Source organism: Semicossyphus pulcher, unplaced genomic scaffold, assembly GCF_022749685.1.
Source record: "Semicossyphus pulcher isolate SPU_LCO1_2020_fin unplaced genomic scaffold, fSemPul1.0.p SCAF_8, whole genome shotgun sequence".
Lineage (NCBI taxonomy): Eukaryota > Metazoa > Chordata > Actinopteri > Labriformes > Labridae > Semicossyphus > Semicossyphus pulcher.
In genome coordinates this window covers 14549149-14564559 of record NW_027211759.1, presented here as the reverse complement: position 1 = coordinate 14564559, position 15411 = coordinate 14549149, and the positions used below count along the sequence as shown (strand labels likewise).

Below are 15411 nucleotides of genomic sequence, written 5' to 3'. Positions count from 1 at the left end.
AGGCTGAGCGCGAAACTTTTCACTACGAGGATTGTTGAAGGTTAATTGGTCCGCTGTCTTCTTCGAGTTCGGTAAGAGTTTTCTTTTATTTATAACACGTCAATCTGTTTATTTTTCATAGTGTTTAACAATAAATACTGATATTTTAAGTAAGGTTAACTTTCAGTGTTCATTTTAGCTGGGTTGTACAATTTATTGACCGCCATTTCTATTTCTACGTGTTTACTGAACCTGAGTAAGTGATATACTTTCTGTGTAAAACGACACATTTTACGGGTTTTTTTGTACAACTAAAGCGAGTTTATTTAATTTGTCACTTATCATTAATGACAATACAGAAAGGCAAGTTCCTGCTGCTAAATAATAAGCAGCCTTCATAGAGGTTAGTGGCGCCACTCACGTCTGTATAAAGAAATAATGTAGATATTAAGTGGCTCGCTGGCGTTTTCTGTAGGCTTTGCAGATTTCGGCCTGAATACATCGAATATTGGTAAATTATATTGAATTTATATTAATATTACTCTTAAAAATAACGTGACGATAATGAATTGCAGCACTTCCGGGATACTTTTCAAGGCAAGAGCTCAGTCGGGAGTGAATCATTTTGAAAAGACCTTGTTTTCACATAATGCTTTTATTTTGAAGTTGTGTCCAGGGATGTTGTTCGGTGAATGAGGTCAGTTGGTTGTCAGTGGCTACGTTAGTTTCAGGTGGGCGGTGTGTGCTATTAAATGATAGATTAAGGAACATATCCCGGTTTTAGCTCTTTTCATTCCACTGTATTCAGCTATCGCCCCTCATCTCTGCCCAGGTGGTGTCTGTGTACGTATTTAGCGCACCTTTTTTGATGTAAACAAGACCGTGTCTGATCCACTATAAGACAAGAATAAGAAAAAAAAACAACCGCCGAAACTATCATGTATCGATCAAAATTGACTTCGTCACCAAAACTATCTAAAACGAGTTTTTTAAGTCATGTTTCTACCTAATATTATTAATCAAGTTGTTAGCTGTGATCTCCTTCTCCCTCCTCTGAGCCACTGAGAATGTGTGCGCACGCACACACACACACACACACACATACACACAGCTGCTTGTATCACAGATGCTAAATAAAGATCCGTTTTTGATTTTAAGGAGATCGTTTTTCATAAATATATAGCCCAACAGTACTAAGGAAAGGAAAACGGGTAAGGAAAATAGCCTGTTAAGTATTTCTTATTTTCCAATATTGACTAATTTACAGTTGGCCACCACAGCCCTCTTCACCCTTCTGTAAAGCATCAATCCAGATACCATCAAAGGTAAATTTACCCACAACCATGCCATTGTATCACGAGTTGTAACTTTTTATTACACTTATATTACTTTCATCAGAGTAAGTTCAGTTTTTGGACTAATACAAAATCTTCTATTGGTATAACTGACATGTCTGAGGTTCTGTTTTTCACATTTGCCATTTCTTGAATGAGGTTTTCCTGTTCAAGTAAAGTATAGCTTAACAACTGAATTTGCCTTTCTGTACATATGTAGCTGGTTTATACAGGAATGGACAGCTCGTTGAACATACTGATTGCAAACCATGGGTGGAGGATAATTACTGGGATATAAAGCGATCAAACAATGCCATAATTGATGAAGCCTACAAACAGTTTAATGGTAAGAGGCCATTATTTGTAAAGAAAAATGTTGCATGTGATCTAACAAGTTGTCAACTCAACTATGTTGTGCTTACAGCGTGGCGTCCTATGTAACCGTTGCTGTTCATTTCTGTTTCTACAGATGTTCTTCATGAATGCAGACTCCTCAACAATAGAGCCACTCATGTTATTTCACAAACTGAAAGGTCCATGAGTCTGAAGAAGCAGCCAAAACAATATGCCATCTAGTTAGGCTATTTTGGACACATTGGTGTGCAACATTTAGCAACTGTATGTTGTATGATAAACCATGCCTAATGTACTGTAGGTTTTTTCAAATTGCTAAGCTATATCCAAATGCTTGATAAGTATCATTGCCAGACACACATGCTCTGTGTTGCGGTGTGAGGCATTTGTGGAATTTCTATCACATCCTATGCATTCGATAACTGATGATACATGTAAGTGGTTTGAAAACCTTTATCCATCTTGACACCCTTCAGTTTGGTTGAAAGATGTCTTTACATGCACAGTGTGCATTTTGTACCATGTTGTAGCCTGCATTTATGCTGAGAGCTATGCTGCTTATAAATTTCTATAGGTTTAAAGTAATTAAGAGCTGTTTTCCATTTTGCAGTGCTGGGTGATTTTGGGAGTTAATGTGTCCCATGCGGTGTGCTTTCTATGTAAGTTGAACTTTTGCAAAAAGCGATTGATTGTTTCAGCTGTTTCTACTTGTTTTATATCATAAAGTTTATTATGTGTACAATCATATGTACAAAGTCTGATTTGGGACCTGTGATATATACATTCTTTACACTGTTGGCACATCCAGAGCCAAAGAGCACATGTATTATGTGGATTCAGGAGAAATATAAGTCTGTAGAAGTCACCAGTTGTTAAAACTTGTCAACTCTCTGCGGCCACTGGCGCCACCTGCTGGTGGTAAACGTTATCTGTGGGGCAGTCAATGTCCTTGGCAGACTAAACTCACACCAACAACATATCGGTAGCCCGTTTATAGTTATGGGTATTGTTATTTTTTACCCTGTACCTATCTTTTTTTGTTATCACTGGTGTATAAATCGAGACTTAATATAAATTCACTTCCCAAATCTTAATGCTAATCACAGGACGTCCACAGGAAGTAGGCAAATCCTGTCTAAAGCTGTTGTTAAATTTGTCAACACAAAATATGAGAAATTTAAATAACGCATATATGAATGTAACTGGTACAAAATAATTGATTTTTCTTGAATTAAAATGTTATCTTATATGTGAATTTATTAAACAAGGTTTTATTTCAGTAAAGAAAAATGTTCCAAACGGAAATCCGTTTTGTGTTGTGGCTCCGTTAGCTTGACAAGTGCACACGGCTGCTGCTTCTGCTGCATCGACCTTGGCTAGCCCAGGATGGCAGGGAAGGCGTGGAGGTCAGCGGTATGTACAGGACAAGACATGCAAATTGTTTGTAAATACTTAACAAATGGCATGGCACAATGTCTAGTTTTATATTTTTTTCTTTGACTTTCGTTCATATAGTCAAAGACTGCATACCAGAGAGAGACAGCACCTACCTAGCTCAACTAGCTAGGCGCTAGCGGATGGGCTACTTGCTTGTAGTTACTATGGCAACCAAAATTGGTTGAATGCTCATCTTAAACTCTTTCTGCCAACGCTAGTTACAATATGGCAACAAATATCTATGAAATGTCATCTACAGATTCTTAATCTCCTAAGAAAATGGGGTCTATCGGTCAATGGCAAGGATAAAACCAAGTCACAGGAAGTAAGTTCAGTATTAAGTATCCTTGCTGCGTTAGGAAAAGAGCCATCTCCTAGTCTCCCTCTGCTGTAATGCCATTAAAATCCGAAATGGGATCTCCTTTCTCTTGCATCTTTTCTCAGTCGGAGCAGCTTTGCTATTGCACGTCTGCAATACCTGTTATTCAACAGAGCTATGCTAGATAACATATGCACTTTTATGTTAAGTTGTCAGTTTTACTTCTGTAAACTTAATGTGATTTCTTTCTTCTCTTTTCCCACTTTTCATCTAAATTGAGTTAATGACAACATTCAAGTTGCCGTCTAGGTTACCCTTACCCTTGATGACGACCTTTTGGGATATTGTATGGATCCTTGGCCCCCACACATACTCAGATTTAGGCCAACAAGCTCTTTTAGGGTGATGTTTTTTTCATCAGCCCAGATAGTCAATTATATTAAACAAGACTATTCAACACATTTAGCATGCTATTTAGCAACTCCTGCTGTGAACTGGCATCACAACTTCAGAATGTCCTTTGCAGATAGCAATTTATACATCTATCTATATCTGTCGTGTCTGTGAAAACATGAATCCCTTGAGCTTCATGCAGTCACACTGCTTTCATGTTTAGATTAGCTCACTAGAAACACAAATTATATGAAAGTATGTGCTTTATTGGCCAAAAAGTGCATTACAGGAGACTGTAATACACTTGTAAATGTGACCAATTCTTGGGTCGTTCTGTTCCTAGTGTGTTCCCCTCTTCAATAGGCTTTGCTTTCTTTACAATGTCTTCCGTATGATCTAAAGCGTACAACAAAATGCTATTGTGAAGTACAACAGCATATATTGAGGAAAAACCTGTGCCCTGATCCTTGATTGTCAGGTGTCCCGCGTGGTTGGAGCTTTGAAGACAGGGACTCCACAACCATGGACTTTCACCCGTGGGGTATGTAACATTCCTTTACATTTGCAGTAAAATTGTCATGACAATTTTCAATTTCACTTAATCCTGGTTTTTAATTGTGAGCCTATTCTGAAGTACACACATATTATTGTATCATTGATTGTTATGTGTCTTTGTTCTGCTTCTTAGATTCAAACTGTCACTCTAATCCCTGGTGATGGAATTGGTCCGGAGATCTCCTGTGCTGTTATGAAGATATTTGAAGCAGCCAAAGTATGTTCTGGAGAAGCAGGGGGAAATATAATTGTTCTTAAGGACACTAGCAAAACTATTATTTTATATAACTCGGCTAAAATAAGAAACACAATGAAATTATTTAAAAACTACATGGTGTAAACTAATATAGAGATTTTTCTGTTTGTGTACTTGTTATAGGCGCCTATTCAGTGGGAGGAAAGAAATGTTACAGCCATCCAAGGACCTGGAGGCAAGTGGATGATCCCTCCTGATGCAAAAGAATCAATGGACAGGAACAAAATTGGCCTGAAAGGTAACCTGCTTAATAAGGTCTTTATACATACGTTATTGATACATTGGTTAAGATCCTATTCCTCCATAGAGGGTTTTTTGTGGTTGTTGGCCGGGGAACTAGTAAAGAATTTACATTACTCAACTATCTACAGGTCCTTTGAAGACCCCAATAGCTGCTGGCCATCCCTCTATGAACCTACTACTGAGAAAAACCTTTGACCTTTATGCCAATGTGCGCCCCTGTGTGTCCATTGAGGGCTACCAGACCCCCTACACTGATGTGAACCTGGTCACTATTAGGGAGAACACTGAAGGAGAATACAGTGGGATTGAACACGTGGTAAGACCCTTTATCAACACATTACGTGTTTTTCATTTCCTCACTGAGTCAATATATAGGCCAGTTCTTTCCTTTAGATCAAGATGTGGTATTTCATCATTGCTCCTCCAGAGTAGACATCCTTTGACGTAGAGATCAGAATAAAATCATTAACATCCTGTGTTTAAAATCACTCAAGCACCATTTTTTTGTTTGCAGATTTGACAAAAGTCTTTCATGATTTTGTGTATTTTCAGATTGTTGATGGAGTCGTACAGAGTATTAAGCTCATTACAGAGCAAGCCAGCCAACGCATCGCAGAGTATGCTTTTGAATACGCCAGAAATAATCAGAGGGCCAGTGTCACTGCTGTTCATAAGGCCAATATTATGTAAGTTGTGTTCAGTGCAAATTACTTTCAGTTATTTTCCATATATAAGAGACGTGCTCAAATCAATGGCTGAACTCGTTCTTCAATAGGCGCATGTCGGATGGGCTCTTCCTAAGAAAATGCAGAGAGGCTGCCGAGAAGCACAAGGATGTGAAATTCACAGAGATGTACTTGGATACTGTGTGTCTTAATGTAAGTTCCAATGTTTCTTCTTATTATTGTTTGTATGTATAATGTGGCATAAATGTTTTAGATGTATAAAAAGCAATGTTTTGTTTGCAAAATTTGCATATTTTCCCCAAATAAAAGCAGCATTATTAATACCTGTTTTAACAGATGGTACAGGATCCCACGCAGTTTGATGTGTTAGTGATGCCAAATTTGTATGGAGACATCTTGAGGTAAGATAGATGGTATTTTTTCTGTTTTCCTTAAATTGCACTAAATAGCAACATATTTAAATCCTGTGCTGGATTTATGGATTTAACCAGGCAATAAAATAGCCAAATAATGATGTGTAACAATAACAGGAACTTTACCTTTAGGCCAAAATAAACTTGCGTCTAACAAACTTTGATAGATTCTGAAGATTTGTAAATTGGCTAATTTATGAGGATGTGAAATGGGATGTAGCACTGGCATTGCTGACATTAGTTCAAAATGAGGAACCTGTGTAAGTAAAATCCAATTGGAGGTCAAGATGTTTGCACATGAATAAATCTTAAGAACTATCTGTGTACCTTTGCAGTGATCTTTGTGCTGGATTAATCGGAGGTCTTGGAGTGACACCTAGTGGAAACATTGGTGCCAATGGTGTTGCCATATTTGAGTCGGTATGTTCTGTTTATTCCCCTTTATCAGACTTCTTTTTTGTTCACAGGTTCAGATGAGTTGGTGAAGACACATACAATTTTATCTGTTTTGCTTATATTTCTTTTAGAAATGTTGATGATGATCCACGATGAACCATGAAATGAACCATGATGATCAGCGTATTTTATTCCCCCATCAGGTTCATGGAACTGCCCCTGACATAGCAGGAAAAGACATGGCCAACCCCACCGCCCTGCTGCTCAGTGCGGTCATGATGCTGCGGCACATGGGCCTGCATGGCCACGCCAAGAAGATTGAAGCTGGCTGCTTCGACACCATTCGAGACAAAAAGGTAATCTATTTTTAAAGAAATGATGATATTTAGTTTTTGTTGAATGTTGTCATTCAGATTCATGAAGTGTTTTTTTGTATTTGTCTTCAAGGTTCTAACAAAAGATCTGGGAGGAAACTCAAAGTGCTCAGAGTTTACAGAAGAAATATGTCAAAGGGTCCGTGATATGGACTGAAGGCCTGCTAATCCAGCCGTGAATTAAGTGATAGGATTTTGATCTCTTTACTTCATCATCAGTATCTGCACATTTTAAACCAAAATATGTATTTAAAAAAAACTCAGGAATATGAGATCCTGAGTGTTTTACTTTTATTTGCACACTCCAAAGCACTGTCTTAAAACTCTTAACTTAAAGCTACTGTATATGTGATATGCAACGTCTTCCTAAAATATTCTATCTGTGTTGGATATTGTCTATTTATTGGCTGAATATGGCCCCTTGTCTAATTTTTTTAAAACTGTTACTTCAACATTAAAGGCACATTCCATAAACTCCCACAAGCCACCGTTGTCTAAAAGTAAAACTCAAAAGTGTAATTGTGGATATATTTCACGTTTGTGTGTTTAAAAAAGGATGATTAGTGATGGATTGGACACAATCAAGCTGCTGTTACACAGAACTTGCAGATGTTTTTTCCTGTCTTACTGTTTTTTTTTTTGCTGCAAATGTCATGAATGTATACTGTAAAGAAAAATGAAGATTATAATGTCACCAGACATGACTGTTTATTTGGTGTGATACAAATGACTCAGCTGCTGTGTGATTTTCAACAGTTACACATCCATTCCTACGGGGGCATGACACTGTTTTTGATGCGGGCTCTCTATTACTTTGCCGTACATCAGCAACAGCTCTCATCCAGCTTTCCTAAAACGTATCACTCAGACTTTTCTGTGGAAATCGTAAACTAAGGCCGTCTGGCTGTGTGCTGTTAATTTCTTCATCTCACACCAACCTGGTAGTAATGGTAACAGGATTTAAAAATAACTACAGAGAAAATGTCGATTTTGTCTCGGATAGTCTGGTTTGCTTTTGTGGCTCATATAGAGGCATCAGCATTCATGTCTGTTTCAAACTCCTCACATGAGCTTAAAGAGTAAACTGGCTGCATGCTCCCCTTAGGCCTGCACACACTGCTCCTGTGTAAAAGCAATGCATTGCTGATGATAGGTAGCGCCTTCCTCGATGGGAACAGAGAGAACGTTCTCCCCCCCGCTGTGACGAGCAACTCTGAATAAAAATAGAGGTCATCCTGACATTACAGCTTTTTATGTCTCAGAACAAGGATAATGTCGCTCTATCTTCTGTCCAGAACAAGATGTGCTCAGGCTTGAGTTCTGTACAGAGTGTGAGCTGGTGCCTTAGAAAACAATTATATTCCATTACAATAGTCTTATTTGCTCAGTTAGCTTTTGTTCTCCCTGTGATGCACAAGAAAAACCCTCTATGTCTCTCTTCCCCAGGCCTCCCATCTCCATCCATAGCTTTTCTTCTTGTACTCCATATTAAGGAACCCATGAAAATATTACATCCCCAGAAGCAAATCTCACCTGTCCTCTCAGAGTCTATGTTGGCCATTTTGTATTGACTGCCAGGCATCAGCTTACCACACCTTTATCACAGCAAATAGTTTAGTTTATTTTGTATCATAAAATTCAAAGCACAAAAGACATTTTTACTATAATTGTTATAATAATTAAATTTTGACATTGGCAGTTTGTAAGCTTTTGATCCTGACATAAAGTGAGATCTTGTGGTCTGATATTCAGGTCCATCTCTTTGGTTATTTTACCCCATCTCTCCCGATAAGGTATAAGGTAGAGACATATTAAATGTGTAGCAGAGCCACCCAAAGTTTAGCAATCATTTTCTTTTTGTCCTTCAGTTGTAAACATGTATTTAAGACACTTAGAAAGAACTTAAAATGTCAAAAGCTGTTAAATTGAAAAAAAATGAAGACCAAATATGGCCGCCACCATGTTGGTTTACTGGAGCCTGAAGTGACCAAATTTGGATGAGAGGGTGGTGCTGCAGAAAAGCGAGTGGTTGAAATACGCTAAGTTATCAAAGCTAAACAGCCTGTGTCTGTGGCTGATCCATTAACTCGTGAATGAGCTAGTTAAACTTCATGTTTCCCACAGAGGAGATTCTGTTTGTTGTAATGACTAACCATTGAGCTATCTGACCGCCCTGACTTAAAGGGTTAATTTGGAGTTCAGAGTACTCCTGAGAAAGTAATCGGGTTACTTGTAATCAGAGTACTAGTTGTTAGCACTTCTTTTTACACACATTTAAAGTTCTGGCATCTCATTCAATGCCATTTAAAAGCACTGGAATAGCACACTCATCTCATCACTAAACTGGAGGGGGAAATGTGACGGGTGTCCTGGCAGAGGTGGGAATTGAACCCACGTGCAATGTTAAGCTTTGACACATGGGGCAAGTGCTCTATCAATTGAGTTAAGTGGATGCCCTTCCTAGAGGCGTTCGTTCAGAGCTTTGAAATCGTCATACTGTCGCACAATTGTGATGTTAAATGACTGCACTGGATGTGACCTGAATCTGGCAGAGGTGGGAGTCGAACCCGTGTACAATGTGAAGCTTTGACAGGCGGGGCGACAGCTCTTAAGATCTGATTACAGATAATTACATTGTGTACGTTAATGTGATTTTGTAAAATGTGTTTTACATTTCCTCCCTGCCTCACAATCAGCCACACTGACAAAAAGTTGAGTGAAATTTATAATCACTTTATCTCAACCATAGGTAACAATCTTCACCGTAAATTGTTCGTAATCTTTACGAAGGATATACGCCAGTAAACTCTACTTACAGTTAAAAATAGTTCTTAACATTTTATTTATTTGTCACTTCAGTTTACTCCCTAATTCAAAGTAAAATTTACTAGCTTTTGATCATATGTTATATTTTACCTCGCAGGACATACGATTGTTGACCTACCACTGCCTTGATTGGTTAGTTTGTTTGTGTTATTGTACTACAGGCTAAAGGAGTAGTGTTAGTGGCCAGGTATAGAAACTTTACATTTTAAGCTGTGTTTATTATGATTAGTCTATGGTTGTTTTGTGCACTTCACAGGCAAACCTGTGGTTACCATCAGCTGTTGATTTGTAGTAATAACATGTGATATTTGCTATGACACTTTTGGTTGTCCACTGATCGTAGGCTTCCGGTGCATGGGCCTGCTCATTAGTGTGCCACGCCTTGCAGCAAGATGCTTAAACTTTGTTTATGAATATTTATGTTTGTGACTCTCATATCAATAAACCAGCCTGTTACAGCACTTTGACCGACACACAGTTAGTTTCGTTATCAAAATTCAGTTGTGTCACATGAAGCACATTAAAACACCAGGTGGTGTTTCAGAGAGGACCAACAGGTGGCAGAAATGTGATAAGACAAGTGAATGATCAGTTCGGGAAGGAGAGCAGAAGACAGCTGTGGACTGAGTGGCACCGACCAAACTGCACCAGCGGTAAGTTCCACTTTAATGATAGCTACCTAACATATATCTAAATTTATAGGGAACCTGTTTTACTTTTATGAACAACTGTACAAGCTTCTAACTAGATAAAGAAACAACAACTACGAACCTGTGATCTGACAGTATCCAGTGCAGCTCGGATGAATATTGTTTTGCACCTTTCTTACAAGGACTTTGCTTTATTATTATAGCTATTACTTTTTGACTGATGCTCAAAAGACTTAACGGTTATATTTGATAGATTACAGTCCATCCAGTCTTTTTGTCTTTTCCTCTTCCTGAAAGTTGTTTCAGGAAGAGAGACAACTTTTAAGTCACAAGGTATGGCAAAAGTGTATTTTATACACTTTAACTTATAAAAAGGAGTGGGTGAGCTATAATCTGCCAAATAAAACCCCTATGAATGAAACTAAGTCATTTGAGGCATAAATAACCTTTCGGTAGCAAGGTAGATGCTTCATTAATTCTTTGGCAAGTTGAAAACTACATGTTATTGGCTGTACTGGCCCATTAAAGTACTTCAACTGGTAAAAGTGGCTGGGATCATTTATTTCGTGAAGAACCCATTCATAAATTATGTTAATTACAACCGAGCTTCCCAATACAAATAAGGAATTAGATAAACCAAACACAATATTGCCTTTTATGACCCAGAAACACAGGGTTCAAGTTCTGTGTGAACGTCAGTGTTGACTTCTTAAACGTTACATGCATGACATTACTTACATATCATGTATTTTTTCTTAACCCTACTAATTTTGTTCTCTGTTACTTGACAGCAATCGAGCCTTTGGTGATCAGGAATTCATGTGTTCTCTTTAATCTTTATTTCTCTCACATGCAGGATCAAAAATGGGAGCGAAACAAGCATGGATGACTCGAATGAAGAATGAATTTAAAAGGAGCCCTCTTGTGTCAAATGTGTTTTTGGGCTTTATCCTTGTTTTCTTGGAGAAGTTAGTGGAAGTGGAGTTCGCATGTCCCTGCGATTCTAAATGGAATGCTTTGTTTTCAGCGTCATTCTTTGCTGTTCCTGCATTTTTGTTTTTTCTGCTAATGTTAAGCATTCGAGGATGCAAGAAGTGCTCAGCACTGTGTTGGAAAAATGTGTTCTTCAGCCTCGTCCCCGCTTTCGTTTGGCTCACCCTGTTGTTCTTTGATGGACAATACTTTGCCTGTGCTCAAACAATGTGGTCTGGCAGGTTTGTTGCTCTTGAAAATGCCAGTCCTCAGAAATGGTGCAAGCCGAACAACAACAACTCATCACAGGAGTTAATGATCCAGACTAATAAATGGTTTTCTCTGTCTCAGGTAAGGACCAATCTGATGTCTCTGAAATGTTTGATAGTTGGGTCCCCAGCTCCGCGCACAACAATGGTAACTGTGGCAATCCGCGTAGTACAGACCTTAATCGTCTGTGAGAGCTGTCTGATTCAGAAAAAGGAGGTAGCAGAAGCCCTCACATCTGAAAATATTCAAGTCAAGAACTGAAATAAATGAACAAATAAAAAAAATGCTTTGCTATCCATATCATAGTTAGCAGTTAGCATACACATGCTATCTTAGCTGAGTTGCCCCGTTTGTTCTCAAGGAAAGCATTCCTAAATAATAGCTCTGTAGCATTAGCTAGTGTCCTCTTATTACCGGTATTACCTATTCAAACCTGCCACCGAGAAATTGATCATCAATTACCCAAACTTAACTCTCTCAGACGACTTTAGTCGACAGCAGTCCTCTCTCAACAACGGCAGCTGTCAATACTTTGCCCTCAGAGGATGCTAACGCTAGGTGTAAACAGCCAAATAGCTGCAGAGAGACTTTTTACCTGTGAATGCTTTGAGGAATTATTTGCAGAATTCTGGTTATGAATGCTGTTGCGTAATTCAGACCTGTCATCAGGATAGTTTTCAGAAATGTGTATGACAATACTTTTTCAGATATACTTTAGGTAGACCGACAGAAAAACAGATCAAACTGCAAAGAGGCCAACGTTGCCATCCCTTGAACATGCTCCCTTTTTTCAGCAAAAGTTGTTGTGATTAATACATATGATAACCAGTTTAATTTGTCTTTTCCTTTGTTTTTCTTTGGCCTGTGGTCTAGGGGATTGGAATGGGATTTATCATAGCACCGATTTTGGGATTGCTAGTTCATGTAATCTACAGCAATTGCTGCAAAGAGGATAAGAAGAAAACCAGTCAAGTCAGGGCCCACCAGGACCCTAGAACTTCTTCACCTTTAAATAACCAGGACATGGATGCTGTCCGGATGGAGATTCCTGACTCTGGTTACATTCCACTTCAGGAAATTTGAAAATTATAATGAAAACAAAACAAAACTTACAGACAAAATGATCATGGAATTAAAACTTTACAAACCATGTATTAAAGATATTGATAGGAGCCCTGGATCTGATCCCTAAGCCTGTCCTCTTCCAACCTTAACATTCTAGTTGTGCCATGACATCATGTCAAATATATTCCCTAGAAATGGATTCAAAACATTTTGAAAGCTATCAAGAACATATCTTTTACTTTAGTAAACATTATTTGAATGTCTTCCACCTTAATAAAGCTTCTCACTAACACTCATTTTGTTCGTAACAGTTTGTTATGCTGAAGTAGTAGAATTTCAAATTTGAGTGCTGTGAAAATTACGTTTTCATTCCAAAAAAATGTAAGAGAGACAAAAAGAGAAGGACTCACAGAGAGAGAGAGAGAGAGAGAGAGAGAGAGAGAGACAGGCACAGAGATAACAACAGACACCAACAGAAAGAGAGACACAGAAACAGACAGTAAGAGAGAGACACAGACACAGACACCAACAGAAAAAGATTGAGACAGCAACAGAAAGAGAAAGTGACAGACAGAAAGAAAGACAGGATGTGTCTCAAGCTGCACTTAATAGTTCTTACCTCAATATCCTGCCTGTCGACCAAGGCCTTAACTGCTACCACCAGAAGCACCATATCTAGTCTCATATTGAGAGGCAGTTGTCGCATATTGCATTTGAGGTATCAGTGGTAGAATTTTAAATATTTTTGCTGTGATAACCCAACAACCACCACCAGCACAAGCGTACCTGTAGTTAGATGTCCTAATTATGTATGTCGAGTGAAAATTGTGGGCTCAGGAAAGAGTTTTTAAAAAATATATTTTCAACTGTCTCACCACTCTAGGGATGACATCACCCATTCTATGTCTGAACATTCTGTACAATACACACTGTTACATGCCTTGAAGGGCTGAAAAACTGCATGAATTTCGAATAGCGATTGTGTACAACGTATTTCTGCCCATTCTACCCATTTCTGCTGAGGCCTTGGCCTCAATGGTTGCCGCCTCAAAGCCAACAACGTGTTCACTAGATCCCATCCCTTCTGACCTCCTTAAGGAACTCTTTCCTATTCTGAATGCCCCTATACGTGCCATCTTGAACACTTCCCTCTCTGAGGGGTGTGTCCCCTTAACCTATAAATCTGCTATCATTAAACCACTCCTCAAGAAACCCAATAGCGATCCACTGGTTCTTGCCAATTATCGACCTGTCTCCACTCTCCCTTTCTTATCTAAAATACTTGAGAGAATTGTTGCTGATCAACTGACTGTCCACCTTTCTGCCAATAATCTCTTTGACAATTTTCAGTCTGGTTTCCGCTCCTGCCACTCTACTGAGACTGCCCTAACTAGAGTAGTTAATGACCTACTTGTCACTGCTGACTCTGGATCAGCCTCCTTACTTTTAATTCTTGACTTAAGTTCGGCCTTCGATACCGTAGATCATTGTGTGCTTCTACACCGACTGGAGCATTACGTTGGTATTCACGGGCTGGCGCTCTCATGGTTCCAGTCTTACTTATCTAGTAGAACCCAATGTGTTAGTTTCAATAACTCTTTGTCAGAATGCTCTACGGTTACCGCTGGTGTGCCCCAGGGGTCTGTCCTGGGGCCTCTGCTGTTTTGTATTTACATGCTCCCTCTGGGTAGGATAATTGCCGAATATGGTATACAGTTCCATTTCTATGCTGATGACACACAGCTATACATCCCACTACAGCCTAATGATGTGTACATGTGTAAGCCGAATCAAGATCTGGATGAGTCAAAACTTTCTCATGCTTAACACTGCAAAGACTGATTTGCTGGTGATTAAGCCGAATAACTACAAGTACTTCTCTGAGAGTCTTTGTCTTAATATTGATGGTTGTTCAATCTCTGAAAGCACGCACATTAGAAACCTAGGTGTTATTTTTGATCCAACCCTGACTTTCCAGACTCACATCAAGGATATCACCAGGACGGCTTTCTTTCACCTGCGTAACATTGCTAAAATCCGCCCTGCTCTGTCCCAGCGTAGCGCCGAGGTGGTTCTCCATGCCCTTGTGTCTTCCCGTTTAGATTACTGTAATGTCCTTTTTTCTGGCCTCCCCATCTGTACTACTAGGAGCCTTCAGCTTGTGCAAAATTCAGCCGCCAGACTTTTAACAAAAACAAGTAGGTTCTGTCACATAACTCCTGTACTGGCATCATTACATTGGCTGCCCATTCAGGCTAGAGCCAATTTTAAAGTTCTTCTCTTAACTTATAAGGCATTAAATGGACTTGCACCATCTTATTTAACTGAGACTACTTTCTCCCTACATTCCGCCACGTCCTCTTCGTTCTCTAAGTTCGAACCTCCTTGTCATCCCACCAATCAATAAAAAGTCAGCTGGTGGCAGGGCCTTCTCCTACCGTGCTCCTTTTCTATGGCATGGCCTCCCACTAGGTATCAAAGAAGCTACATCCACTGCAATTTTTAAGTCCCGTCTTAAAACATACTTCTTTACTCAATATTTTGGTTTAAACTAATTCTTAACTGTTTTATCATATTCCTGTGGTGTTTTAATATTGTTTTATTGTCTGTTATTATTGTACTTGATTTTATTGTAAAGTGTATTGAGACCATGTACCATGGTGATTTTGCACTTTAAATAAATAAATTGAAATTGAAACGTATGTATGCTCTAGATAAAGTAAAAGTAAAAAAGTATTGTGAGCAAGTTTGAATGGTGTTTGTATGTGAATGAGTCACGTTCGAGGATAGAGACCCAATTGCAGACTTCACTTGAAGATTTAATACACACAAAAGGCAAAACCAAAGGCTTACTTTGTACACAGTCCAGAGAAATCAAAATCCAGGTCA

The 15411-nt window shown here is 38.8% G+C and overlaps 1 protein-coding gene and 1 long non-coding RNA gene across 3 annotated transcripts; both read left to right on the top strand.

Annotated features, from left to right (window-relative positions):
- On the top strand, positions 1 to 7436 carry LOC138613301 (isocitrate dehydrogenase [NAD] subunit alpha, mitochondrial). 2 transcript variants are annotated; one of them, XM_069686941.1, is made up of 16 exons: positions 1 to 71; positions 1247 to 1304; positions 1534 to 1659; positions 1783 to 2326; positions 2999 to 3080; positions 3364 to 3429; positions 4295 to 4357; positions 4505 to 4588; positions 4751 to 4865; positions 4999 to 5186; positions 5423 to 5556; positions 5646 to 5748; positions 5893 to 5957; positions 6305 to 6389; positions 6569 to 6721; positions 6813 to 7436. In XM_069686941.1, exons 5-16 carry the CDS (start codon positions 3054 to 3056, stop codon positions 6894 to 6896), a joined length of 1167 nt encoding a protein of 388 aa, XP_069543042.1. In that variant the 5' UTR covers positions 1 to 71; positions 1247 to 1304; positions 1534 to 1659; positions 1783 to 2326; positions 2999 to 3053; the 3' UTR covers positions 6897 to 7436. The 2 variants fall into 2 exon arrangements, with proteins under 2 accessions (XP_069543042.1, XP_069543043.1); XM_069686942.1 differs by lacking the exon at positions 3364 to 3429.
- Positions 7437 to 10173: 2737 nt separating this feature from the next.
- Positions 10174 to 12781, top strand: LOC138613521 (uncharacterized). The gene is made up of 3 exons (XR_011309727.1): positions 10174 to 10218; positions 11072 to 11538; positions 12331 to 12781. It is a non-coding gene; the product is annotated as an uncharacterized lncRNA (long non-coding RNA).
- The last annotated feature ends 2630 nt before the right edge of the window (positions 12782 to 15411 follow it).